Source organism: Zingiber officinale, chromosome 1A (genome assembly GCF_018446385.1).
Source record: "Zingiber officinale cultivar Zhangliang chromosome 1A, Zo_v1.1, whole genome shotgun sequence".
NCBI lineage: Eukaryota > Viridiplantae > Streptophyta > Magnoliopsida > Zingiberales > Zingiberaceae > Zingiber > Zingiber officinale.
The window spans coordinates 83795259-83822128 of NC_055987.1; the positions used below are offsets into that span (position 1 = coordinate 83795259).

At 38.2% G+C, this 26870-nt stretch overlaps 1 protein-coding gene across 1 annotated transcript; it reads right to left on the reverse strand.

Moving 5' to 3' along the window:
- Positions 1 to 1245: 1245 nt before the first annotated feature.
- LOC122005953 (ethylene-responsive transcription factor 3-like) lies at positions 1246 to 1975 on the reverse strand. Its single transcript, XM_042561215.1, has one exon. The coding sequence runs from the start codon at positions 1886 to 1888 to the stop codon at positions 1250 to 1252; it is 639 nt and encodes a 212-aa protein (XP_042417149.1). The 5' UTR covers positions 1889 to 1975; the 3' UTR covers positions 1246 to 1249.
- Positions 1976 to 26870: the final 24895 nt, after the last annotated feature.

Here is a 26870-nt window from a genome sequence, read left to right on the forward strand (position 1 = left end):
ATGTGACGATATTAATAAAGGAAACAAGTAAGATACATTCCTAGGCTCTGTAAGATCATTTAGGCAAAGAGCATTTACACCTATCATCCATAAACTGGAGTTAGGTGTTACCTTTGATAAGGAGTCTTATGTTGCTAGAGATTCTTGTATGCTTTTCCTAGTGTATTAAAAGTTCATACAAAATTTTGGATTTAAGGAACTTACCACCCAAATGACAAAGCTATTTCTGCTCCAAGAATTTGACGAGTGGAACTTCATAAAGCTTGACTACCTTCTCATTGTCAATGCCTGCATCAACACTCTTATTAAATGTTTCATTTGCTTGACAGAGCACTAGAAGAAAGATACTTTCTTTGAAGAACAAAATGGCTTAAACTAGAGATGATTAATCACCTTTAATCGCTGATTTAGTTTTCCTATAGGCAAGTAGTAATTAGGCAAGCAACCTACTGAATAAATCACATTCATTCTACTTTACTGCAGGGATGAAAAACTCACACTGCCTTATATCCTAATTCAATAATCAAAGTAAAAAACTGCAAGCCATCATAGCAAAAAAAAATTAACAAGGTTGTGTAATACCACAAACTTGGTGAAGGATCAATACACACAAGAGAAGATATAGAAACAAATTATTCAAACCATACAATTGGAAGAAGCGATTCTAACTTAAAAAATATGGGCATCAGACAAGTATTTGAGGAACAATAAAAGCAACTAAGCAAGATTCATCAAGAGGCTGAACTAATAATCACACTCACCTAAGGTCCTGAACAACTAAACTAAAATATAGAAAGCCAAGTGAATCCTCAGGCAGCAGTCCTTGGCAAAAATTGCCAAAAAAAGTACGAATATTCTCGGTGCACCTCATCATACTGTCCTAGTTTTTTCCTCTACCTTCATGTAGCTAACTCTTCAGATTAAATAATCTAAAAGAAGATTGAAGGAATAACTATAAACTTGATTGTTCTTCAGTCATTTCTTCTTCGTGGGTGGAATTCAGTTCTTAAGAGAGATTTCACTACTATATTATTTATATATGGTAGATCCAACTCAACAGTCAAAGTTTTCTAGTTCAACATAAATCAAAGAAGATCAGATAGAACAATTTAATTAGATACCGCTAATATGCATTTTGATCAAATGAAATCACTGGCATAAATATATAAAATGGCGAGCATGTAAGAAAGCGCAACGATCGATAGTGCTAAAGAGATAAGGAAACAAACGGATTCGTGTGATCAGGATGTCAAAAGCAGAGAATCGTGGCTTGGATGTCGTCATCGGGGGAAGGGAGAAGGTTAAGATCAAACGGAAGTGTATGCCGGTATGTGGAAGCGATGTCACGCTCGTCGTCAACGACGGAGGCCGATGACCCGCAGTCACTGTGGCAGTTTTTGTCGTTGTCTGGAATTCTCTGGGGAAGTGGTTTGGCCTTCTTCTCTAGCTGCGACACACATCGGCGGCTCAGCGTCGCGAACGCAGGCGCAGGAAGACGTGGCCTACCGAAGTACTCCACGGTGCTGCTGTGGCTGCTCGATGTCGGCCGTTGCAGAGAGGACGGCGGGGGGTCATGGTGGTCGTCGCAGAAGGGAAACCGGGCGGAGGGAGGGCAGCATAATGCAGGAGTAGGGGTGGGAGACGCAGCAGCGGCGGCGGCGAGGGGAAAGTTGGTCTTGGCCTTGGAACCACGGAACGCGCGAGCGGCGGAGTCGTAGGCCAGGGCGGCAGCCTCGGCCGAGTCGAAGGTTCCGAGCCACACCCTGACCTTCTTCCAGGGGTCCCTGATCTCGGTCGCGAACCGCCCCCACGGCCGCTTGCGCACGCCGCGGAACCGCGTCTCCGCTACTGCCGTCGCCGGCTCCACCAGAACTCGGCCTTTCTTCATCTGGCCAACAGATCGACGGAATGAAAAGGAACAAAAGAAGGGGGAAGAGGGAGCGAGAGATGGGATCAAAGGAAGAGGAGTGTTGATTTCGCCATGTCGAATTATTCAAAATTGGGGAGATAAATTAGCTGGTTACTTCATCCACACGAACCAGTAGACCGCGACAGCGCCGACGACGGCCGCCGTCCACATCGCCGTCGAGATCCATTACACGTCTTTCAAATGGTAACTCCTAAAAGGAGGATGTCGGAGGATTAGGGTTTCGATTTACGGTGGGCGAGGAGAAACCCAAAAGAAAGGGCGCTAAGAAAGTCCGCTAGAATTTTGGTTCATAGACACCGGTTTTAAAAACTGCGGTTAAAATTGGTGTCTATTAATGAAAAAAAGGTGCTCATAGACATCGGCTAAAAAAATCGATGTCTATGAGCGAAAATCTGCGCTCATAGACACCGGTATTTGAAAAAACCGGTGTAAAATACTCAAAGACATCGGTTTTTGCTTAAAACTGTTGTTGTTCCACTGATGTCTATGAGGGTTTTTCTTGTAGTGCCCGAACCTATTTTCCAGCCTTCTCCTTGAGAATCTTCCTCTCAGCTTCTCATCCCTCTGATCGCCGCGTGCATCTTTCTCGTCTGCTGGTGTACTTTTCTGCAGCACCTCGTCCCGCAGACGCACAGAGCCCATAGGCTCTCTCCCATGCCATCTTTCTTACTAGCTGCATCTCTCACTCGACTTCCTGTGCTTCTAAGCTCCTTCACACTTAGATACAGAGATTAAATACTAAGAGGATCTAACCTGACTTGGTTGATCACATCAAAACTACCACGGGATACCAACACACGATACTCAGAAAATGCTGCTCTAATGACCGAAGCCTCTATTCTTTAAATCTAGATCATCGGTAGATTTAAATTATTTTAGTTCTTCAAAAGTTATAAATCTCTACTTGTACTATTTCAAATTGATAGTGATTACTTATCAAAAGTACTCAATGAGAATGTGCCTTGGAGTAAGAGCTGTCACAGGCTCTGAACCAAGTAAATCTTGGCCTTATTAGCATTGCATTTTCTTTTCTTTATTCCGCTGGTACTTCTCTCTCAAAAGTTTTTAAATGAACATGAAAGCCATGAGCGTTATTCACCCCCTCTAGCATAATGATCCTACAATTAGTATCAGAGTGGGGTGGCCACTTCGAATCTGTGAAACCACCGTTCAAATAATTTTTTCGTGGTATTATTTTTAAATATTTTTGGAGTCAATCGAAATTGGTACAATTACCCCTTCCGATCATTTTTTTTTTTTTACAATTGAGTTTTTTTGTTTCTTGAAGTTAATGTAACACCACTAGAGTTCTTTAGTTTTTCATAAGCTCATTATATCGTACTGTTAATCCAAGACTAAGTCTTGGGACAAGTCTCCTTATTTTATTGTGTGCAAGAGTCTTTTAAATGGCATACGAAGAAGGCTACAGCACCGCACACTCACCACTATTCTCCAACGAAGATTTCAACTACTAGAAGAGTCAAATAGAGTACCACCTCAAAACACAAGTCGAAATGTGGATCATCAACCAAACCAACTTCTCACTTCCACTCGACGACACTGAAAAACTAGTATCATGCGAAAATTAGACCAAAGTACAATGAAGATGATTGAAGTTGATGCAAAGGCAACACCGACCCTATAATGTGGTTTAACCAAAGAAGAGTTGAACTGGGTCAGCCCCTTCAACACTGACAAGGAGTTATGGGAAAAGCTAATTGAGCTACACGAGGGCACTTCTAACACAAAGGTAAGCAAAAGAGATATAATTTTAAACAAACTATACAACATTAAAATGTAGGATGGTGAGTTGACAAGTCAACTACACGCACGCATCTAAGACCTTCTCAATGGTCTCCACGCAATTGGTCAGAAGGTAGAAAATCATGATGTTATAAGGTATACCCTTAATTCTTTTCCAGGAACACTTTGTGGGAATCCATGATGGATGTTTACAAATTCTCTAAGGATCTCTTTTTAATTAGATCAGATGAATTATTTTCTAAATTTGAACTTCACGAACAGACTAATACACTTTCGGTCGAGAAAGGTATTACGTTGATTGCAAGTATAAGCAAGATAAAGGAGTCTAAAAACAAGCGTCGGACCAAACTCGAGTCTGAAGACAAATCAGACTCAGAAATGACGACAAGATCACCACCGAGCTCGTCAACCTAGTACGAAAATTGTACAAGAAAAATGACTTCACAAAATGCAAGATTAAGAAGGTGATCCAATCAAAGATGACGCAACCAAGTCTAAATACAAAGGACAAGTCTAAAGTCACTTGCTACAGCTACAACAAGAAGGGGCATATCAAGGCAAGCTATCCAAACCAGAAGGAAATAAAGAAGCAATGAAAGAAGAAGGAGCTACAAGCAACATGGGATGAATCATCATCAGAAGACTTCGACGAAGATCTTGAACAGACAAGCTTCCTCTTGCTTTCATCCTAAGAACAAGTCGATGAGTCCGAAATTGAGAGTGAATCGGAAGCTAAGTCTGAGCGAAGCCATGGATAGATCTTATCGATAGATCCCTAATTAAGTTAGACTTGATCAAATCCACTACCTTGATAGATCTTATCGAGACTATAATCCAGGGGAGCCAATAGAAACACCTTCTTCATTATTAGATAAACTTGGTTGATGTTTGCTTTACCGCTTTCCTTATACATGCTTAGCTTAGAATAGATAAGGACTTATGCTTGATTGACATTTGTTTAGTTAGATCAAGGATTCTTAGAAAGAAAATTAAATATTTAAATTTTTTAAAAGACATTATCTAGAAGTAGTTGTTGCTCCAATATTCAAGAAAGATTAGTGCCTTGCCACAGCCTGGAAGGCAATTATTGAAATGAATGTTTAATTGACTAACTGTTAAACCTTAGTCTAACCCAAATGTAAATCAATCCTTAGATTTTAATCTAAATTGAAGATAAAATTAACCATCTCACAAAACTTATAAGGTTTCCTGATTGACAATTTAGAAAAGGGTGAGATGAACTTAGGTTTAAAATAAAAATTAGCTAATTAAACTTAAACTAATTAAACCTAATCTGATTAAACTTAAATTAATTAAACCTCATTCAATTAATCTAATTAAACTTAAATTAATTAAAATTAGTTCAATTAATCTAATTAAACTTAAATCAATTAAACCTAATGAAAATTAACTAAAGTTAAACTCAATCAACAATCTCACAAACACCTATAAGTATAACATGATTAACAACCTACGTTAGGTGAGATAGAAAATAAGGGGTTGAATTCAATCAATCAATCTTATAATCTATTAAAATTGGATACAAATCAAATACTTTATATGTAGAGATATAATAATTTGGACCTATGAATGTTAGATAGTGAATGCTCTAGACACATGATTGGAGACCGATTGAAGTTCACCAAGCTAAAACTCAAGCACTTAGGGTCAGTTACGTTTGGAAATGATGAAAAACTTAAAGGTAATCAGAACAGGTAATATATAACTAAGTTATAATTTCATTATTTGAAAAGTCTTATTAGTTGATAAATTCAATTTTAACTTACTTAGCATAAGTCAATTATGTGACTCTTAATACTTAGTAACTTTTTCTAACTCTGAATGTTTAATTAAAAATATTAAAAATCCTAAAATTACACTTAAGAGAATTAGAAAAATAACATTTACATAATTGACCTACTAACCTCCTCACTCAAGTGTCTTTTGATACAACAAGAGGAAATCAAATTGTGACATAGAAGACTAGGTCACACTTACATCAGACTCATTTCAAAAATAAGTTAAAATGACTTAGTTAGAGGTCTATCTAAATTAAAAAATCTAGAAAATATAATATGCAATGCTTGTCAATAAGGTAAATAAACTAAGTCAACCCACAAACCAACAAAGCTAAATCAAACCAACTCAATACTTGAGCTCCTACACTTAGACCTATTTGATTCACACAAAGCTAAGTCACTAAGTAGAAATCAATACTGTTTAGTTATAATTGATGATTACTCAAGATTTACTTGGCTAAAATTCTAAAAACTAAAGATGAAATTTTTAAAATTTTTAATAATTTTTATAAATTAATAGAAAATAAAAAAGATACCAAAATTAAAAAAATTAAAAGTGATCATGGGGGAATTTAAAAATCATTGATTTACTGAACTTTGCCAAACTAATGGATATAATCATGAATTTTTATGTCCTAGAACTTTCTAATAAAATATACTAGTAGTGTAACGACCCGACCCTCTTGGCCCATTTGGCGGCCCATTTGGCGACCCTCGGGTCGTCGACCGACGACCCTTGGCCGTGCCGTTACTCACTAGGACTTTCCACCCCTGCTAGTGGATTTTTGCCTCCCACAGGATTCGAACTCTAAACCTTCAGGATTAAATATTAGAGTTTATGAATCCTGGTAACCAAGTGAGATCACATCTGTAACGCCCCGGCCCGGGCGGGCCCCACCGAACCGAACCGGGAACGCCACCACAATTGCTCATCGGGTTGACGACTAGCTCCACAGACCACCGGAGGTCCTTTCAGCGTGCTTTGTCCTCACTCGCACGCACCCTGGAAAACTTCCCAGGAGGTCACCCATCTTAAGATTTCTCTAAGCCAAGCACGCTTAACTTTGGAGTTCTTAAGTTTAGGCTTCCGAAAAGGAATGTGCACCTTGGTGATATAGATAGTACCATCTAACCTTTTAAGTCATACTTAACCAGAATCTCAGAACCGGGGTATTACAATCACCCCCACTTAAAGACACAACATCCTCGTTGTGTAACCACGAATCACACCACAGACAAATCTCAGAATTTCCCTCGCTAGGTGGTGCCCTGGGTGCTCCTGCCATAGGTGCACTCACGATCGCAAGGTCACGCTCTGATACCATCTGTAACGCCCCGGCCCGGGCGGGCCCCACCGAACCGAACCGGGAACGCCACCACAATTGCCCATCGAGTTGACGACTAGCTCCACAGACCACCGGAGGTCCTTTCAGCGTGCTTTGTCCTCACTCGCACGCACCCTGGAAAACTTCCCAAGAGGTCACCCATCCTAAGATTTCTCCAAGCCAAGCACGCTTAACTTTGGAGTTCTTAAGTTTGGGCTTCCGAAAAGGAAGGTGCACCTTGGTGATATGGATAGTACCATCTAACTTTTTAAGTCATACTTAACCAGAATCTCAGAACCGGGGTATTACAAGTAGAACAAAAAAATAGAACATTACGAGAAGCTACTAGAACCATATTAAATGAATATAATCTAAGTAACCAATTTTTGGCAGAAGCAATAAATGAGTGTGTTATATTTAAAATAGAATATTAATTAATAAATGTTACAATAAACCCCCCTATGAAATATATTATAATAAAATTCTCAACTTAAATTATTTAAAGGTATTTGGGTGTAAAATCCACATGTTAAACACTAAAGATGTAAGATACGGTAATTAAATAATAAGAGATATTTGAGAAATTGCCTCATAGAATTTTTTAGGGTTTTTTTAGAATTTTTTTGGGGTTTAAACAAACTCCCTTTGACAAGTTTAAGGTGATGAATCATTTAGGCTCAGAGGAGGCCTGTTTAGAACAACCGTTTAAGTGGGATCTAATTGAGAAATTAACTTAGGGTTTAATTAAATTTAACCCTAAGTATTTAATCAATTTGCAATTCCCTCTTCTCATTTTCCCCGATTCTTTTTCCCCTGTCCATCGTGCCCCGAGCTTCTCCATCGGCGATATCACCTCTCCACCTCTCGATGTCACCGGCGCCAGTTGAATCACCGACGATCAAGCCTCGCTCTTCTCTGTGGCTAGCCTCTCCTTCCTCGACGACGACCTTGACCAAGAGCTGATCCATGCAGCAGTAGCCTACAAGCTCCATCGAGCCATGCCCTAGCTTTGGGTAACGCCACAATCACCCTTCTCTTCACTCTGCCTATTCCCTAACCTGATCCAGTCAGTTGTCATTTCTGTTCCCCTCTCTCCACGGGATGCCACAATGCACGTCATCGACACCATTAGTTGTAGGCACCGATTGTGGAATACTTGACATTCACCACTTATCTAGTCATGAGAAAGTATGGTGTGCGACTTTGTCTTTGTTCATTTCCCTACCTAACCGCCAGCCACTGTGTTCAATCGATCGGCTTGCTAGTTGCATATCTAGGGCTACATCGGCCATCTCTTTGATAGAATCCTGGCCACCACAGTAGGTCGATGATCCCTGAGGTGTCGTGTGTTGCTGGGGTCAGATTCGCAACTGCCAAATCTTAGCATTGTGCCGTTGAGGTAGGAAAATTACCTAGCTAATGTTTTGAGTCATTAATCTATACTCAGTAATGATTTGGGGTTAATTGGTTTGGGAGCAGTAGCTTCACTTAGTTCTAGCCACCACATTTGGCAATAAACTTCTCCGGCTGTGAGTCTACAGCTGTGTAATCGTATTTGGGTGAGTTTTCGATTAAATCATGCTTAAATTAAATCTAATTTAGTTGTTAACTAGTTAGGCTTACTTGAAAATAATTGGATTGTGAAATGATTAGGGTTAATTATGGATTTAATCTAATCTAACAAAGAGAATGAGATTAGAGAGAGACCTAAACAACTATTCGGGGTATAAGTGAAGATCGTTTTATCGATTAGGGTTATCCTAAGTAGTTTGGGGAATTTGTTTTAGCTATTTAAATTTATATAAAGGTAGCAAAATTGTATATGCTGATGTAGGACCGATTGAGATGAGCATCACGACGTGGGAGTTTCTTAGCACAGACTACACATAGAGGTGGGTACTTCTTGTTTTATTTCTGTGGTACTTTGACCTTAGTGCATGAGCTATGTTTAGATAGGTTGTTATATTTACCTTGACTCCACTCGTATTATTTCATGAGTTTGATACTTGGCTGCTTGGACTTTAAGATGATCGATTTATATCTATACAGTCTTTCTTTCCCATATATGATATTTAGTAGATATTGGATATCTTGTTTATTTGCATTGATTGTTGTATATATATGTATTCTGTTGGACATGTTGATTTTACTGTGACATTGTCATTTGCTATATCTGTGATGATGACTATTCACATCCTACTCATCATAGCATTGCTTGCATGCTGGTGACTATGTCTCCCTTGTGGTTGAGAGAGTCGTCGGCCCTAGTTGCTCACTCGGTTGCTCGAGGTAGTGTGCCTGGAGTGAGTGTAGCTTGTCCTAACATGTCCAACTCGCTTCACTCAGGGGTAGTGTTAGCTAGAGTTGTGAGTAGCAGGGAACCCGTTTCTATGTAGCTAAATAACTACTCAACAAACTATTCACTCGCACTACTCAGGAGAAGTGGCTATTGGCAGTATGTACAGTTGTCATTGTCTCAACCTGTTGACCATACAGGGGTCATGGTAGCTGAGGGGTGGGCAGGAGTGGCCATACCGTGCATATGCATATGATATATTATTACATATACCTGTGATTGATTTTATCCATAAGTCTGTAATATGTTTACATATAGTTATGATATGTCTGTTGCATATACTTGACATTAACCTGCTTATTAGTAGCTGGATATGACATATATGATGCTATAGTAGATACGAGTAGTTCTATTGTAGATCCACTCTTGTACTTGCATTTATTAGGTTTTTGACATCTCATTCAAGTATGGACATTTATTATAACATTACTATTATGCTTGTTGATTTTAACCTTTAAGACTGTTTACCTTTGGATCCCTAGTTATATTATGTTCATGCACTTTCTGTCTTATATTTGGACTCACCATCCCTTTACCAGTTTCCTTTCACCAGGGAGTAGGTAGGGGATTTATAAAGTCGCTTGGAGCATCCTCATTGCTTGTCCCACGTCACATTTGAAGATGGTTTTTATTTTTTTATCTTCTACTTTATTTCCCTTTTGGTTTATGGACTTGGACTTGGTCTTTAGCCTTGTGGCTTCATTTTGTTGTTTGGTAGTTGTTGTGTAAGCGGAGCCGGCTCATAGTCAATTGTTTTATGGTTTTACATTCGTTATTTTGAGACTTTCGTTGTGTTTTATTTCAGCCATGTGGGTTGTTTATCAACTACATAGTTATGTTTACTTCCAGCCATGTGGGCTGCTTATAAATTACGTGGTTGTGTTTACATTCCAACCATGTGAGCTGTTGATAGCTTATAGTAGCCTTGTGGCATTTTATATAGGTTTCATTTGTCACTGCTATAGGGGAGGTGATGTCTGATTTTTTTTGGACAACCTTACTCTCGGGGCGTGAAAAAAGATTATTTAGGCAAATTTACATCTAAATAAACAATTAGCATCTTTTTAGGGTACTCCACAACTAGTAGAGCCTATAGAGTCTATAACAAAAATACCCTAAAAGTTAAAAAAAATAACCAATGTAATTTTTGATAAAGAAAATAATTTGCCTAACATAATCAATGAAAATGATAATCAAAACACCAGAAACACAGAAGATGATGAAGATAGAGAAATTAGACCTAAATTAAGTGAATCAGAAGAACCAAGTACTAACACTGAAATAAGACCACCTAAGGTCAAATCTAACCACCCACCTGATCAAATTTTGGGTGACCCAACTCTAGGAGTTCAAACTTGATCATCTTATAGAAACCTAAGTCAAATATCTCTTATTTCCAAAAATCCAAAACTATAGAAGAAGCCCTACCTGAATCAGATTGGATAATTATGATGCTAGAGGAACTAGCTCAATTTGAAAGAAACCAAGTATGGGAACTAGTGACTAAACTCACAAATAAATCTATAATTGATACTAAGTTGGTCTTTAGAAATAAACTAGATGATAAAGGTGAAATAGTAAGAAATAAGGCTAGACTAGTAGCTAAAGGATTTAGCCAAGTAGAAGAGTCAGATTATGATGAAATCTACACACCTGTAGCCAGACTTGAATCCATCAGGATGCTACTAGCCTATGCATCACATAAAGGATTCAAGTTATATCAAATAGACGTAAAGTGCACATTCCTCAATGGGTTCATTAAAGAAGGGTTTATGTAAATCAACCCCCAAGATTTGAAGATTTAGACCACCCAAATCATGTCCTTATCTTAAAGAAAACTTTATATGGACTAAAACAAGCACCTAGGACCTGATATGAAGGACTATCAACATACCTAATATCTAAGGGGTTTAACCAAGGCTAAATAGACTAAACCTTATTTGTTAAAACCTTAGAAAAAGATATTTTTATTGCTCAAATTTATGTAGACGACATAATTTTTGGCTTAACAAATACTAAATTTTTAAAAGAGTTTATTAAATTAATGAAAAATGAATTCAAAATGAGTCTAGTGGGAGAACTTACTTTTTTCTTAGGTTTACAGATAAAACAAATAAAAGAGAGAATTTATGTTTTCCCAAAAAAATACATTAAAGAGTTAATTAAAAAGTTTAGAATGGAAAATTCTAAAAATATTACCAATGTTAAAATTGACTTTGACTTAAAAGGAAAATCGGTAGACTTAAAATATTATAGAGGTGCAATTGGAAGTCTACTATACTTATTACAAGTTGACCTGATATTTTATTTGCAGTAAATATATGTGCTAGGTACCAATCATATGCTAAAGAATCACACTTAACTAATGTAAAAAAAATACTTAGATACATTAAAGGGGCAGTAAGTGTAGGACTTTGGTACCCTAGGACTAGTACATTTGACTTAGTTAGGTATTCAGACTCAAACTATATTGGGTGTAAACTAGATAGAAAAAGTACAAGTAGAAGCTGCTAGCTTCTAGGTCAGTGCCTAGTAAGGTGGTGTAGTAGAAAGCAACATTATGTTGTCGTATCCACTACTGAAGTAGAGTGCATAGCTATGGAGGAATGTGCATCTCAACTATTATAGATGATGCACGCTTTAAATGATTATCAACTAGAATATAAAAAGATAAATATTTTAATTGATAACATAAGCTCAATCAATTTAACCAAAAATCTAATACACCACTCAAGGACCAAACACGTAGAGGTTAAGCATCACTTTGTATGAGATCATATAGCTAGGGATGATATTGTACTTGACTATGTTGAGTCCAAGTCAAACCTAGTAGATATTTTTACAAATCCGTACCTAAACTTGAGTTTAGTACACTTAAAAGATAATTAGGTATGTGCTTAGTAGAATAGATTCTAAACTTTTCAAAATCATTATTTTTATTATTTTTCCTTTTTAAAAACTATAATTTTTTTTCAAAAACCTTATAAACTTAAAAAAAAAGTTTGGTTTTAAAATTTTAGGATAAATTGCTTTGTTTTCTTTAAAATTTCTAATTTTACTAGTGCTTTCAAAGATTAGATCTAACCTAGGCTTCTCCCCTAGAAAGCATGTACTCATAGGTTTCTACTAGAGCATCTCACAAACACAATAGAAATACCTTACTTGTATATGAAAAATACTTAGAATGGTATGAGATGTATAGGGTACTGCTTGGATTTCAGAATGCTTATGTCTGTGCATTAATATAAGTCTGGGTTATAAATATCAATTCAAATTGATCTAGTTGAGTCATCCTTTTTAGTCAAACTAACTGGATCAATTACTTAACTTGACTAACCAAGTGAATATTGCTATCTTATGGTAAACAACTAATAGTTAAATGTTAGACATTTATTCTAAGGAATGTGGATATTTGTTTTAATTTTTTTTAAAAAAAATCTCTTTATTTTGATCCTTACATGCTTGGACTCTAAGATAACAATCATTGACTTTCCCCTCAAACTTATAGCACTTACTTAAAAAAGTTTTTAAAGATATTAATCAAGGGGGAGATTAAAAATTATTTTTTAAATTTTTTTTAATAAATAACTTCTTTTCTCCACTTAGTATTTTTGATATGTCGAAGAGGGAGTAAAAGGAGTTAAATTAAATATTTTTTCAAACTTAAAGTATTTTTCAAATTTTCAAATAGTATTTTTTCAATTTTTAAAATTAAAGTATTTTTCAAAATTTCAAAGTTAAAATATTTTTTTTAAGTTAAAGTATTTTTTAAATTTTCAAAAGTTAAATATTTTCAAAGTTAAAGTATTTTTTAAATTTTCACAGTTAAATATTTTTTTTAAATTAAAGTATTTTTCAAAATATTTTTTTAAAGTTAAAGTATTTTTTAACTTTTTAAAGTTAAAGAATTTTTTTAAAAAGAGAGTGAGTATTTTCCATAAAGCAAGTTAAATTTTTAAAGTATTTCTTCAAAGTTAAGTTTTTTTTGTTAAGTACTCTTCAAAAAGGGAAGTTAAGTATTCTAAAAGAGCAAGTTCAACTATTCTTGAAAAAACAGAGTTTAAACAAAGTATTTTTTGAAAAAGTAATTTTAGCTAAGTATGTTTAGCTAAGTGTTTACCTAAGTATTTTTAAAGAAAAAAAAAACTTTTAAAAGCTATGCCTTTGGCTAATAAAGTGCTATATTTCAAGGGGAGTTTCTAAATTCTTAAGAATTCTTAGTTGCATTTCATAACTTAGAAACTTAGTTTTTGGAAAAATTAATTTTCCTTACTTATGAAAATACTTACTTATTCTTACTTGTTATCCGTGTACTTAATTAATTATGAACGGTGTTGCCATAATCAAAAAGGGGAAGATTATTGGTGCAAGGAGCACCAGACGATCAAACCTGAGTTTTGATAATGGTAAAAGGTTCTAAGTTAAGTGTTATTATTGTTCTAACAAGTTGAACTGAATGTATAGGAAAGTCCTAAATGATCTTAGGCAAAGGAAAACTTCTAGCTGCAGTTAGGCACGAAGTTCTAGTCCAAGGGACTGGGCAAAGTCTTAGTGGCCCAAGGATGTTGGATGAAATCTTAGAGTCGAGAACGCTAGGTGAAGTTCCTAGGGGTCACGGACATCAGGCGGAAGACTAGACAGGTTGGGTATTGGACATCCAGTATGAAGTTCTGATGTCTCAAATGCTAACCAAAAGTTAAGATGGTTTGGAGGACCGATCTAGTAAAAGGTAATCTGTCTTGAGAGAAGTAGATGAAGACGTATTCCCCGAAGAGGTAATAGTAGACATCGGTTTGACCTAAAGTTTCAACGAAACTCAAAGTCAGGGCTGGACAGTCCAGAGGTTGTCAAATTCATACTTTATATATATTTTTTATTACCTAGACTAACTCTTTTTTACAAAAAGTGAAGTGTTAGAAAAAAGATAGTTCGGGCGCTTAGAGGGGATCAGAGTGCCCGGAGCAGCTCCAGGTGCCCGGGCAAGCTTCGATGAAGCAATAGCTTGGGTGGGTGCCTGGCCAAGCACCCTAGTGGTGGTTTGGGCGCCCAGAGGTGCTTCGGCTGCTAGATGGCCAAAATTTGATTGATACGCTGAGCTAGAGCACGACAACTGGCTGACCCACGTCAGCAGTCCGGGCGCCCGGAGAGAGTGTGGGTGCCCAGACGTGGATAAACTCCAGGGATGAAGTTTCAATGAGAGCTCACCATGTTAGCACAGTCCAGACACTCGAGAGGGAATCCAGACACTCAAACGAGGCTATAAAAGGAGGCTTTAACCAATCATCTTCCTCTCCTACGTGCTGCTCAGAAAATGCTTCTACAATGCCCAAACGCTGCTCCAATGACCGAAGGCTTAATTCTTTAAATTTGTAGATCATTGGTATATTTAAATTATTTTAGTTCTTCAAAAGTTATATGTCACACCCTAGAGGAGTCCCTACCGATAAAATTTCAACAGCATCTCCCCTGTAACGGTGACAATATGAAGCATATATACAAGAATATTCACACAATATAACCATCATCCCACACGCTTGGAATATATCCACAACCACACAGTTATATACTCAACCCACTCGGTTGGAACAAAATAAACACAGTCACGCAGTTATATATATATATATATATATATTAAACAACCCACTCGGTTGTACTATAAACCAACACAGCGGAAAAACGATAAAGAAAGCCCATACGAACTAAAACAACACATTGCTAGTCAGCTAGGCTTTATATAAGACCACAACAACACAAAATTCAACTCCACATAATAAACTCCAAAGGATAATCGAATTAATATAACACCAAATACAAAATACGGGTAAAGAATAAACGAAACCTGATGCAGTCTTCGGATGTGACATAGGACTGGAAGCTAGGACTCTCCCAAGCATCCTTGATTCATCTACCTGCTACCTGACGAAAGAAAAATTATTTTGTGGGATGGTGAGTACTGGGACTCAGCGGGTAAAGGAAAGATAGTGCATGAACATAATACACAAATAGAGAGTGAGTCAACAATATACAGTCTCATAAGAGGAATAGCAGATACTAAAATAAAACCATAATATATACTCATACCTGAAACCATATCCTAGGCTAGGTAATAGAAGATCAGGAGTAATACCGATCAACTACTGAATTGTTCATCACTACGAAGGTATCATGTGAAGTAAAGACATTCTATCAATAAGTAAACCAGAGTGAAGTACAAGCAATCCATATATCTATAGCTCCACAGGTGTAAATGTAACACATGGCACAATGAACAACTGTAGACATAAGGAAGCAACAACAAAGAGACAATAGCATAGGTAGGTATAATAATAATAATAATAAAAGTGTATGTACTGATGATCACTCCCGCCCACCCCTCTACACCATGACCCCTGTTTGGTCAATGACAAACTATACAACACTCTAGCTACCACTCACTTGAGTGGTCGAGTGGACTATTACATAGTAACTAACTAGCTACATATGCGAAGGGGGTCCCTACTGCCCACAACTCTAGCTTTCTCTACTCATGGGTGAGCGAGTGGGGGCACGACAGGACAAGCGACATCTACTCCAGTTATCACTCTCTCGAGTGGCCGAGCGTGTGGCCCTGGTCAACAACTCTCTCTCGACCGCAAGGGAGAATTTGTCGTTGACATGCATGCAATGATACGATGCACAAAATACAACAGTTATCATATAAATATAAGCAGAAATCAGGTATGCTATATAAAGCCAGCATGCTCGATACGGTACATAAACAAACAACAATCCAAGCATATAAGTTTGGTATCTAGTATCTGCTAAATAACATAGATGGCAATAAGAGACTGTATGAATATCTCAAAGATTTGGGTGGAAGTATCAAGCACAGGAAAAATTTACGAGTGGAGTCAAGGTAAAACAATCCTTATCCAAAAATAGCTCATGCAGCAAGTTCCAAAGAACTAATAAGAGTCAAAGTAAGAAGTACCCGCCTTAAATATAGATTGAGCTAAACAATCCCACATCGAGTTGTTCATCTCAAACCAACATCCTGCAAATCATATGTTATACAATTTAGCTAATTACATATGCAACAACTAGCTAAATCCCTATCCAAGCTAATTAGGAAAAACCCTAATCGAATCATCCATGAATCCTTTAATTTTTCCAATGATAATCTACAATCAATTAACCCATCATTCAATCCACTATATCATCTACTAATCATTCATGAATCAACCCTATGCTCTGGATAACAATCATAAAATTAAATAGCCATCATGCATTACTTACCAAATCCAATCATCCATATTCCACATTCAACATTCCCATTAAGCAACTCATATCTCTACTAACTCAACCCCATCATCGATTCACTTATCAAATCCAATGAAGAAAATAAATCAAATCTCAACATGACTTACCCCAAGTATGGCAATTAGGTGTCACTGAAAATGACTCACAACCAATAGTAATGATCCACTACTGTTCGCTAGCTCCTTCCCTTGCAAACCTAATAATCCTAACAATAAATTCATTAATTAGCCTTGTAATCCCCAAATCAAATCTGTATCCAGCAACCTTACCCCAAAACTGATCTGCAACCTTCAATGAAGAAATTCAAAGCTATTATAAAGGAAATAGAGCTTCCCACTCAGATTCATAGCGGCTCTCAAAGACCTCAAGTGTAGTTGTAAGGAGTTGGGGCTCTCATTGAATCCACAGAGATGACAACGTTCCGTTGTCATCCTCACCAAAATTAGATAGAGCATAGATCCTCCCTGCTCGTGCATGAAAGATGCTAGCATCAGAGCGGACCAACAGTAGTCTGCTAGAAGAAAATGTAACGACCACCCTTCTTACTACTATTACTACTCTCTAAGGTGACCATTACTTAACTATTAACTCTACTTAACCGGTATGATCGAAACCACAAGGAATCCCTACCGAAAAATTTCGGCAAAATCTCCCCTGTACCGGTGACCTTAAACTAAGATACAAATACAATATACATCAGCCACAGATGGCTGGAACATATAACAAACTCTCACGCAGTTAAATAAGTATCAAACACCAAAAATACATACTATACTGAATTCATCTTAGCATACCATTTAAAACAATCTCAAATGGCATGGAACTCAAAATACATTCTCAATGTTTATTAATCACTACAATACGGAAAACCCTACAACATCCCAAGTCTCTCCCATAGTCCTGGCATCACACACCATTCGTACCTCCTCGTCGTCTTCCTTTATCTGCAGTAAGAGGAAATGCAATCTATAAGCAAAATGCTTAGTAAGCGCTATCTAACTCACAAAAACACGAATATGCATGTATACAAGAAGAATTAGAAACTAAATTAAGAATCAATACCAAAGAACCTTAAAGCGTGAATAAGGAAAACTTTAAACTAAACAAAGGTGAAACATTAAACTAAGCCGATGTACAAGCTATCCTCAACAACTAGGAAGGTGCGGCATTAACCTTCATCTATCTATTACATAGGTTGGAAGATCAATTATTAGCAAAGCTTTAAATAGCCACTAAAAAGAACATCACACTACACATGTATACTAACTACTTCCTACCACTAAAAGAAAATGTGCAGGTTCAACATTAAACGAACCAACACATGAGCATAATAATCTTGTTACCAGATTACATTGATATGCTAAACTAAATGTGACCAAAGTACTCACATTTGAATCACAACTTTAGACCTAGATGTTAATAGAGTTTGCCTAGACATGTAGTTGATCTATAATAGTGTTTCCTAATTATGCTGATGTACCAAATCTTCTCTAGATGCACTCAAGTGACTAATTCTGTTCAATCAAATCTTTCAACAAAATTATTAAATTAAAACACATTTCCAAATAATCAAACAAGAGAGATAGATTACCTACTCAGGATCCAACTCATCGTTGTGTAAAGAAAAATCATTGTCTATTCTAAATTGACCAAGACAATTCACACATTGCTACAACGGAACATAAAGGACACAGACAGAACTTAACAGGAGCATTTAACCTATAGGCAAATAACTGGTTATGGCAATTCAAATAAAAACATAAATGCTGGACAGAGATACTAAAGAAACCTAGCAAATTTCATTCTAGAAAATTCTGAATTTTGGAAGCAAAAGAACAATCAAATCTCGGAATCCACTCTTGTAAACTTAATGAAACTCACGACAGCAAACATGGCAGCAAACTAAAGAGTTAGTTCCTACCCACAGCTAATCCCCCTGTTCCGAAAATCCAAATTCCGAATTTCAATTCACAAAACCGAAGCAAACATTCACAAGTTAAACAACCGAAACAAGCCCTATTTCCTTCCTTTGAGATACACGGCAGTGAGCTTCAGATAACGTTCTTTACAGCGTACTAGATAAAGAAGTAAACAAGATCTGAAACCTCAATTCTCAGCAGCAAACAAGATCTTTAAGCATGTTACAGCATTCATGCAAGAAAGAAAAACAAGAAATCTGAAATCTCAATTCATGGCAGGAAATCCTAAAGCCACAATTACCACCGAAATCAAAGAATGAATTCGAGGAAGCGAAAACCACTCTTACCACAGGTGAGTGAGCAACTTACCTTTGCGTTCTTGGGCTTACAACCGGGAAGAAAACTCTAGGGTTTGCGGAAACTGAAAGCTTCGGCCCCTCCTTCGTGCTCATGGTTCTCCTCGACGAGAGGATCACGATGGTGTGAAGTCCTCACGGAGGAAGATGCTCGCCGGCCGCCGGAGACGCCCTCGCTTCCTGCTGCGGTTTCGCCCGAGAAGAGCCCGACGCCGTGAGAGTGAAGAAGAGAAACCTTAGGTCACGGGAAAAATCTTCGTTTTCCTCTCTTAACTCCTTATTTCTGTTATCTACTACCATATAAATAAGATTCGCTATCGCTCTTATTATGAAATATTCGTTGGAGCGCCTGGCAAGCCGCGTTTTGACCAGGTCAAAGGCCGCTGGTTCAATCCACAGCCGAACCCTTTTTCCCTTTTTATTTTCTGTTTTAAATCATTGCTTAAATAAATTTCACTTCCTATTTTACCAGCAACGTCCACCAGCACACTTGGTCAGCCGGGTTTTGATCGAGTCAAAGGTAGTTGGTTCGAACCTTGGCTTGGACATTTTTTTGTCAAAACTTCCTTCGTTTAGTAAAAATATCAAACGACCTCCAAAAATTACATAAAAATACTCTAAAAATTTCTAGAATATTTCTAAAGTATTTCTAAATATTTTTAAGAACTTTCAGAACTTCTAATGAGGAAAATTGGGTCGTTACAATCCCCCATTCCTTATAAAAAGTTCGTCCTCGAACTTAGAATAATTCTATAGTACGTTCTCTACCTTGTACATGCATTAGTTAGCGTCCATAATCTAATGTACTAAGGAAAACCCTATCAAAGGTATCTTAGGACCTCCTAACCTACATACAATGAATATAAGCATAAGCAGTGACATAAGCATAACAACATAAATGTAAGCATGGTAGATGAACTAAACATAATGATAGACTCGATCACAAGCATGTCCATATGCATAGGCAAAAACATAACATGAACATAACGTAGGCCTAAACATAAACGTAAATATAAACATAACATGACTTGAACATACTTGCATGAATACTTATAAACATACTACTGTGGTGGCCTAGTTGCACTTAGTAGTACCGTAACATAAGTTGTTGATCAGACAACTACTCTAGCGCTAGGTTGGTAGGGGTCCGAACTTAGGACCGGAGTTCCCCTTTATTCTGGCGCGCTCACCGGGCTTAGGTCCCCGGATCATACCACCATCCCAGAACATATCTTGTTTGATTCTGGCGCGCTCACTGGGCTTAGGTCCCCAAATCATACCGCTATCCCAGAACACATCTTGTTTGTTTCTGGCGCGCTCACCGGGCTTAGGTCCCCGGATCATACCATCATCCCAGAACACATCTTGTTTGATTCTAGCGTGCTCACCGGGCTTAGGTCCCCGGATCATACCACCATCCCAGAACATAAATTAGCAAGCTCCCCAGGCTTAGGTTCCCGGTTCATACCTATACAGTGATGAGGAATTTTTTTTTGGGTCGTTACAATTCCCCATATCTTATAAAAAGTTCGTCCTTGAACTTAGACTAATTCTGGACAGTGGGTACTTGTTAAAGTTTGGCCAAAAGAAATTGACACAAAAGAGTGGGTAGCCCCAGTATCAAATAAGAAGGTAGCTAAATGCTAAAAAAAAGGGGGGGTATTTGACCTGTGACTACCGTGGAGGCATCGGCAGCTTCTTCCTCAGTAAGAGAAAATACTCTGGCATTGGTTGGAACAGGTGGAGCTTCCAACCTTCCTTGACTGAGATAGGGTCCCTCTAGTGATGTTGTCATGTGGTGTAACTGTGCAGGCTTGACTCCATATTGCACTGACTGTTGTTGAGGTGCCTTAAACTTGTTAGGACATGCCTTAGCCAGATGTCCTTCTTGGCCACAGGAATTCTAGAAATACCTCTTCGCAGTACGTCGTCAACCTGAGAGATACTCATTTCTCTTGTCTGACCATGATGACATTGTGCTCATAGAGGATGAGCCTACCACCTATCAGGAAGCTGTGATGAGACCAGATTCCGAGAAATGGCTAGAGGCCATTCTCGGAGCTGGAATCTTCGATTCGATGATGCGATCAAACAGTTTGGTTTCATCAAGAACGAAGATGAGCCTTGTGTCTACAAGAAGGTTGTAGAAAACATAGTTGTCTTCCTCATATTATATGTGGATGACATACTACTCATTGGGAAGGACATCCCTATGCTTCAGTCTGTCAAGACCTGGCTAGGGAGTTGCTTCTCAATGAAAGACTTAGGCGAGGCATCCCGCATTCTAGGGATACAGATCTATAGAGATAGATCTTGTAAAATACCGGAAATAGGCAAATATTGATAAGGGAATTTTTAGAAATTTTTCGGGAATTTTTCGGAACTCGTACGGATGAGTTTACGGGGATAAAAATGGGGTCCAGTAAAGCCTGTTTAGGCTACCCCATTTAAGTGAGGAAAAGTTAATTTTTCTTTTTCCTTTTCCTTTTTCTTTTTTATTTAATTTCTTCTCCTCTCCCACGCCGTTTCCCTCTCCCGATCTCCCCCGACCTCGTGCCCTAACCCATGCGACACCGGCAGTTTCCTTTTCCCTTCCTCTCCGGTACGAGAGCAGTGGTTAAGCCTCATGCCTTTTCCTTCTCCTCGCGATCTAACCGGCGCCGGCTATCTCCCTCTCCTCCTCTGCCCTAGCCACCTTGCTTCGCCATTTTTGCCGAGCGACGACGCCATTACAGTCGACCGCCGAGCCGTAGCGCCGTCCACCGCCGACCCACTACCGCCTTTCCCTAGCGTTGCTCCACTGCCGCCACCACCACACGGAACAGCGGCGACTCCCCCCACAGCCGACGCGGCCGAGAATTCTCCCTGCCCTAGCCGACCCTTGACCCGAGCACCACCGCCGGCAGTCCGAGCTTCCTTCTGGTGTTCGAGCTCTATCCACACCCTACACCGCCGTGATTTCCTCTGCCCTAGGTCAGGCCGACTCCTGACTTTCTCTCCTCCTTGTGCTCACGACCGTCGCACCTCTGCACAGTGCCGACATCGTTGCCCTAGTGCCCGTTGTCTGGATCAAAATCACGGTAAGGTTGGGTTTTGGTTGGAAATTCTGTAAGTTCAAGGATCTTGAAGAATTGTTTATTTGGTTTGTTTGTTTTGTTTCCAGCCAGCAACTCTTGATATCAGTACAAACTAGTGGCTGTGAAATTCTACTGAGGTATTCAACTCAGGTGAGTGATATTCCGTTTGTTAGGTTTAATCCTTATGCTAGGATGATTAGGGTTAAGGAACTAACCCTAGTGGACCCACTGATTTTGTTTGACTAGAGTTTTGCCCTAATTTAGTGTACGAGATTTTATTTAGTTAATTATAGGAATGTAGCTAAATAAAATATATATTTATTGGTGACACAGGACGTTGACGTGAGACGAGCATCTCGACGTTGGATTTGACTGGATTGGATCTACAGTTAAAGGCGGGTACCTCTTGACTTATCTTTATGAGTCTATTGGATATGCATAGTATTTTATAGCTGCAAGCAATGATCATGTTTGCCTTGGTATGTCACGGTTTGATACCCATAGCATGATCTGTTGGCCATTTGTTATGTATCCATGTTTATGTTTTAGGATTATTGCCATGAGTACCTTGGTTCCTAGAGTAAGTGGCATACCATACCTACTGAGGTTCGGACTAGGTTCTAGATTTTATTTTTCTGGCATGTGTATCTAGATTATCTGATACCTAGGTTTTTATACCATACCTGACTTGTGTACCTCTATTTGTATATCATATCTAATTTGTGTACCTAGACCCTTTTCTTTGATCTGTGCATGTTGTTGGTACATATGCTATGGAAGGGGGATATGTTTAGGATCTAGGTTGTTATATCATAGAGGACCTGTATACCCTAGATCTGTGGATTGACCTACTGATACTGTGGTACCCATATTATGTATATATGGATTTCTCTATGCTGATCAGGTTAGTCCATACTTATTATGTTCAGGACATAGGTTTTTTTGATATTCTATCTGACTTGTGTACTATAGGTTTTGGTATGTGACCATCGCTTTTACAGTACCCATTTTGTATATATGGATATGGTTATGTTGATCAGTTTTTGTTATGCATAGTGACATGCATCATGATTGCATGCTGTGCGATTGTCGGCTCCACTATGGTTGAGTCCATCGTCAGTTACATGTACTGCACACACCCCCACTCATGGTTTAGTGGTATATCAGGCAGGTGTGTGGCGGTTCTGCTGTTTGGCTCCGTTGGTCATATGACCCTGCGTGGTAGCCGGCAGTCAGTTCCGCTCTGTTTGGCTCCGCTGGCATTTAGCCGTGACGGTGGACTCTTTGGCTCCGTTGGTCGGTGACTCAGCGTGGTAGCCGGGATACCCCGTCATCGTGTACCGGAGTTGAGAGCATTGAGCTCCCCATTTATGATTTGGGGTCACAAGACAGGAGTACTCCGACAGCATCCCGCCCTCGGTCACTCATCGTGAGCAGTGGTGGCAGAGTGCACGGTTGTCACCCTATCCACTCGGTCTCACCATTTGTGTGTGAGATGACTGACTGGCGTCAGGGGTGACCAGGACGCATCATTAGCATCATATGCATTGATGCATTTATATTTTTATGATTGTGTTTGCTGCATTTGGTTGCTGCATTTTGGTTGGATACATACTTTTGACTTGCATACAGGATTTTTGCTCTGGATAGGAGTTCCTTGTGAGTACAGCTTCCTCAGTTACCTTTCAGTTTTGCGTATTCCCTATCTATGATTAGGAAGCTGTATTCCATGTTTGTTGCTGTTAGATATATCTTACTACTCATGTCCTTTGGTATTCGCTGAGTTGTTGAACTCACCCCGTTGATACTATTTTTTTTCAGGTACCAGGTTGGTTTTGGTGTCGCTTGGAGCATCCTGTCTGCTGGTCCCCACGTCACATCAGAAGAATTATCGGTTCACGTATGTTTTGTTTGTTTTATGTATCAGTTTGTTTAGCTCTGTACTCTGGTTTTATTTTTGGAGTGTTGACGTTGTTATGTGGTATTTTGTATTTATGTTATTGGTTGTGTAAGTCTAGCCGGCTAGCAGTTTTGTGTTTTGGTTTTGGTACAGCCGAGTGGGCTGCTTTATTTTTAACTGCGTGGTTGTGTCAGCCAGAGGCTGAATTTGATATTAACTGCGTGGTGTTTGTTTTCTTTTATTGTTATTATTCCAGCCGCATGTGGCTGAGGTATATAGTGCTTGTAGAAAAGTTTCAGATTGTCCGCCGTACAGGGGAGATGCTGTCGAAATTTCTTCGGACAGAGACTCCCTCGGGGCGTGACAATTTAGTGGTATCAGAGCAGGTATACGATACTTGCTATATGTTCTGGATTTCCGAGATTTATCTGATACCAATTTACTTGGTATCAGAGTTCGGTTTACGAGTCTTAATTCTTGTGTTTCGGATTTTGTGTTTTAGTCTTCTCGATGTGACTTTTCGGGTTTTGGGACTTGGCAGCGACAGGACATCTCCAAGCTATAGGAGGTATGTTTTGTTTACTGTTATCACATACTTCTATTGGTACTTGTTTAGTCATTTGTTGCATGTATGTCATGTGTTAGGTCAACCATACCTATTGGAGATTATGGATTACAATCTCAAGAATGCTAAAGCTATATTAGCGCAGTTAGTAGATCTTGTAAGGAACAACAAAATAATGAACTAAGATTGTTTCACATAATTTAATTTATTGATAAACATTGATTCAAGGGATTTTTAAAAGAGCCTCATTATAAGTTTATTAATTTAGTACACTGTTGTCCAAAGAATTGGAATATCCTAAATGATTGGTTTTCCTAAAGTGTTGAGTTGGTTGAAGTTATACACCACATTGCTGAATAATTGTAGCAAAAACATGAATTATATATCTCATGCTCATCTATATTTCACTACTGTGCTTTGATGATTGAGTGTAGTAGACTCTAAATGGTATAATGTGAGAACATAGGTTGACATTGCATGAACAAGTTTGATAGATTCTACAGATGGACAACTTGAATCAATTGGATTTGGAGTATAAAGGTAGGTTATATAGAAAGACCAAAATAATTATACATGACATATTTAAAATGATCATGTTGGATGACTATTTTATTTGAAGAACTAATTGAGACTAAGGTGAATATTAAAAAGAACCTTGGATTGGCGTGTTAATTGTTGTGCCTAAAGAATTAGTCAAGGTTATGTTTGAGGATGAGTTATGCAGATTTGAAATTGAATTATTGATTAAAGATAATTGTTCACCATAGATAATAGTGTAATCATGTAGTCTTGGTGATGTTGTATCTTACTGAACCTTAGCTACCTTCTAATTCCATCTGCTTGAGTTGTTTAGCTACCATTGTAGTATTGTTGACTTCCAATAATTTGCATATAAGTGGAATAGACCAAGCTTGGAGATGGAAACATTGCCCATTTCACTTTGAAGCAATTGGACGTGGATGAGTAAATTGGATTCTCTTTATAAAATGAGGGTCAATGTCTTGGGTTGTTAAAAGTTGAGAATTTTCTAAGTCCTTATTTCATTAACTATGTCTCATACAGAGAAATTGCATTTGAATTTCACCTGGACCAACACGCTGAGTTTAATACTGCACTTCACATCAATAGAAGTGGAGATAAGGAATAGGATAAATAAATTCAATACAACAATTGGATAAATTGGGACACTAAGGCTACACATTGACTTACCAAATTTGGTTTTGATTAGCTGGCACAAGAGTTGCTATCTCGTTGACAATTGATGTAGTTACTGCACCTTAGAAGAACAGAGCAAGAGTAGAAAAGGAATAGAATTATTGAATTCTACTGCTGAGCAGAACCGAGCACTGAAGTAAAGTTCCAAGTGGAGCACTTAGTCTTCTATTGTCGTTAGGTGTTCTAACCTCCTCAAGTTCGCAATGGATATTGTTAGATAAGATATTGTGATATATTGTTGTTTTATGATAATTAGGCTACTTTATTTTGGATTACATATGATTATTATGCGTTATAGGAGTGTTATGATGGACGGTCTAATTGCATATAGTGGGTGTATACTTTTCCAGTTATGATTGAGGTGGATTTCTAATAGATTATACCCGAGTGGTCTGATTGGTTATTGAAGGTATTTTGTCGATTAAATCCATGTTGTGAAATGTGCACATGTGTTTGAGTGTTTTGTTGGAGGTATCTTATCGATTTAATCTGAGTTGTGATATGTGCAGATGTGTTCGATGTAATATTTGAGGTATCTTGTTTATTATATGATTGTTCTGAGTGTATACTCGTGTCTATTATAATTTGTTGGAAGTATTACGTTGATTATACTCTTGACATAGGTGTATATATGTCAGGTGAGTGTTGTTTGAGGTGTATTGTCAATTATACCTATATTGATATGTACACACGGGTTCGGTATGCATTGTTGGAGGTATCACGATGGTTTATACCTTTGTTGTGAGTATGTTTGGTGTGTATTAATTGGAGGATTATGTCGATCATACATATGTTGTGTGTGCACATGTGTCAGATGTATGGTTGGTATCATCATGATGATTCTACCTATGTTAAATGTAGAATGTTAAATGTCTACATTATGATATTGGTTGTTTTACCCTGTCAACTAATTCTCCCATTAGTGGGTGACCGACCCACTAGGAGGATGATAGAGTTGACTATGGATTTGATTTGCTTACTGAGTGGTTATACCCTAGGCTACCCACAGTGATCTGTGGTAGAGAGATCTTGTGCAGTCTCTAGCTAGATAGTTAGGTGCTTTGGGCACTTATGTATTGTTGTGGTAGAGCGTAGCTCCCATATGTTATAGATCGTTTGTGGTAGAGCGTAGCTTCCACATATTCTGGATTCCCACATATTTAGGGATTGTTTTGTAGTGGAGCGTTGCTCCTACATATTGCGGATTGTTTGTAGCAGAGCATTGCTCCCATATTTATTGTGGATACATATTTTGGATTATTTGTGGTGGAGCATTGCTCCCACATATGGAGGATTTCTTGTGGTAGAGCGTTTCTCCCACATATGTGGTATTTCGTGTGATAGATCATTGCTCTCACACTGGAG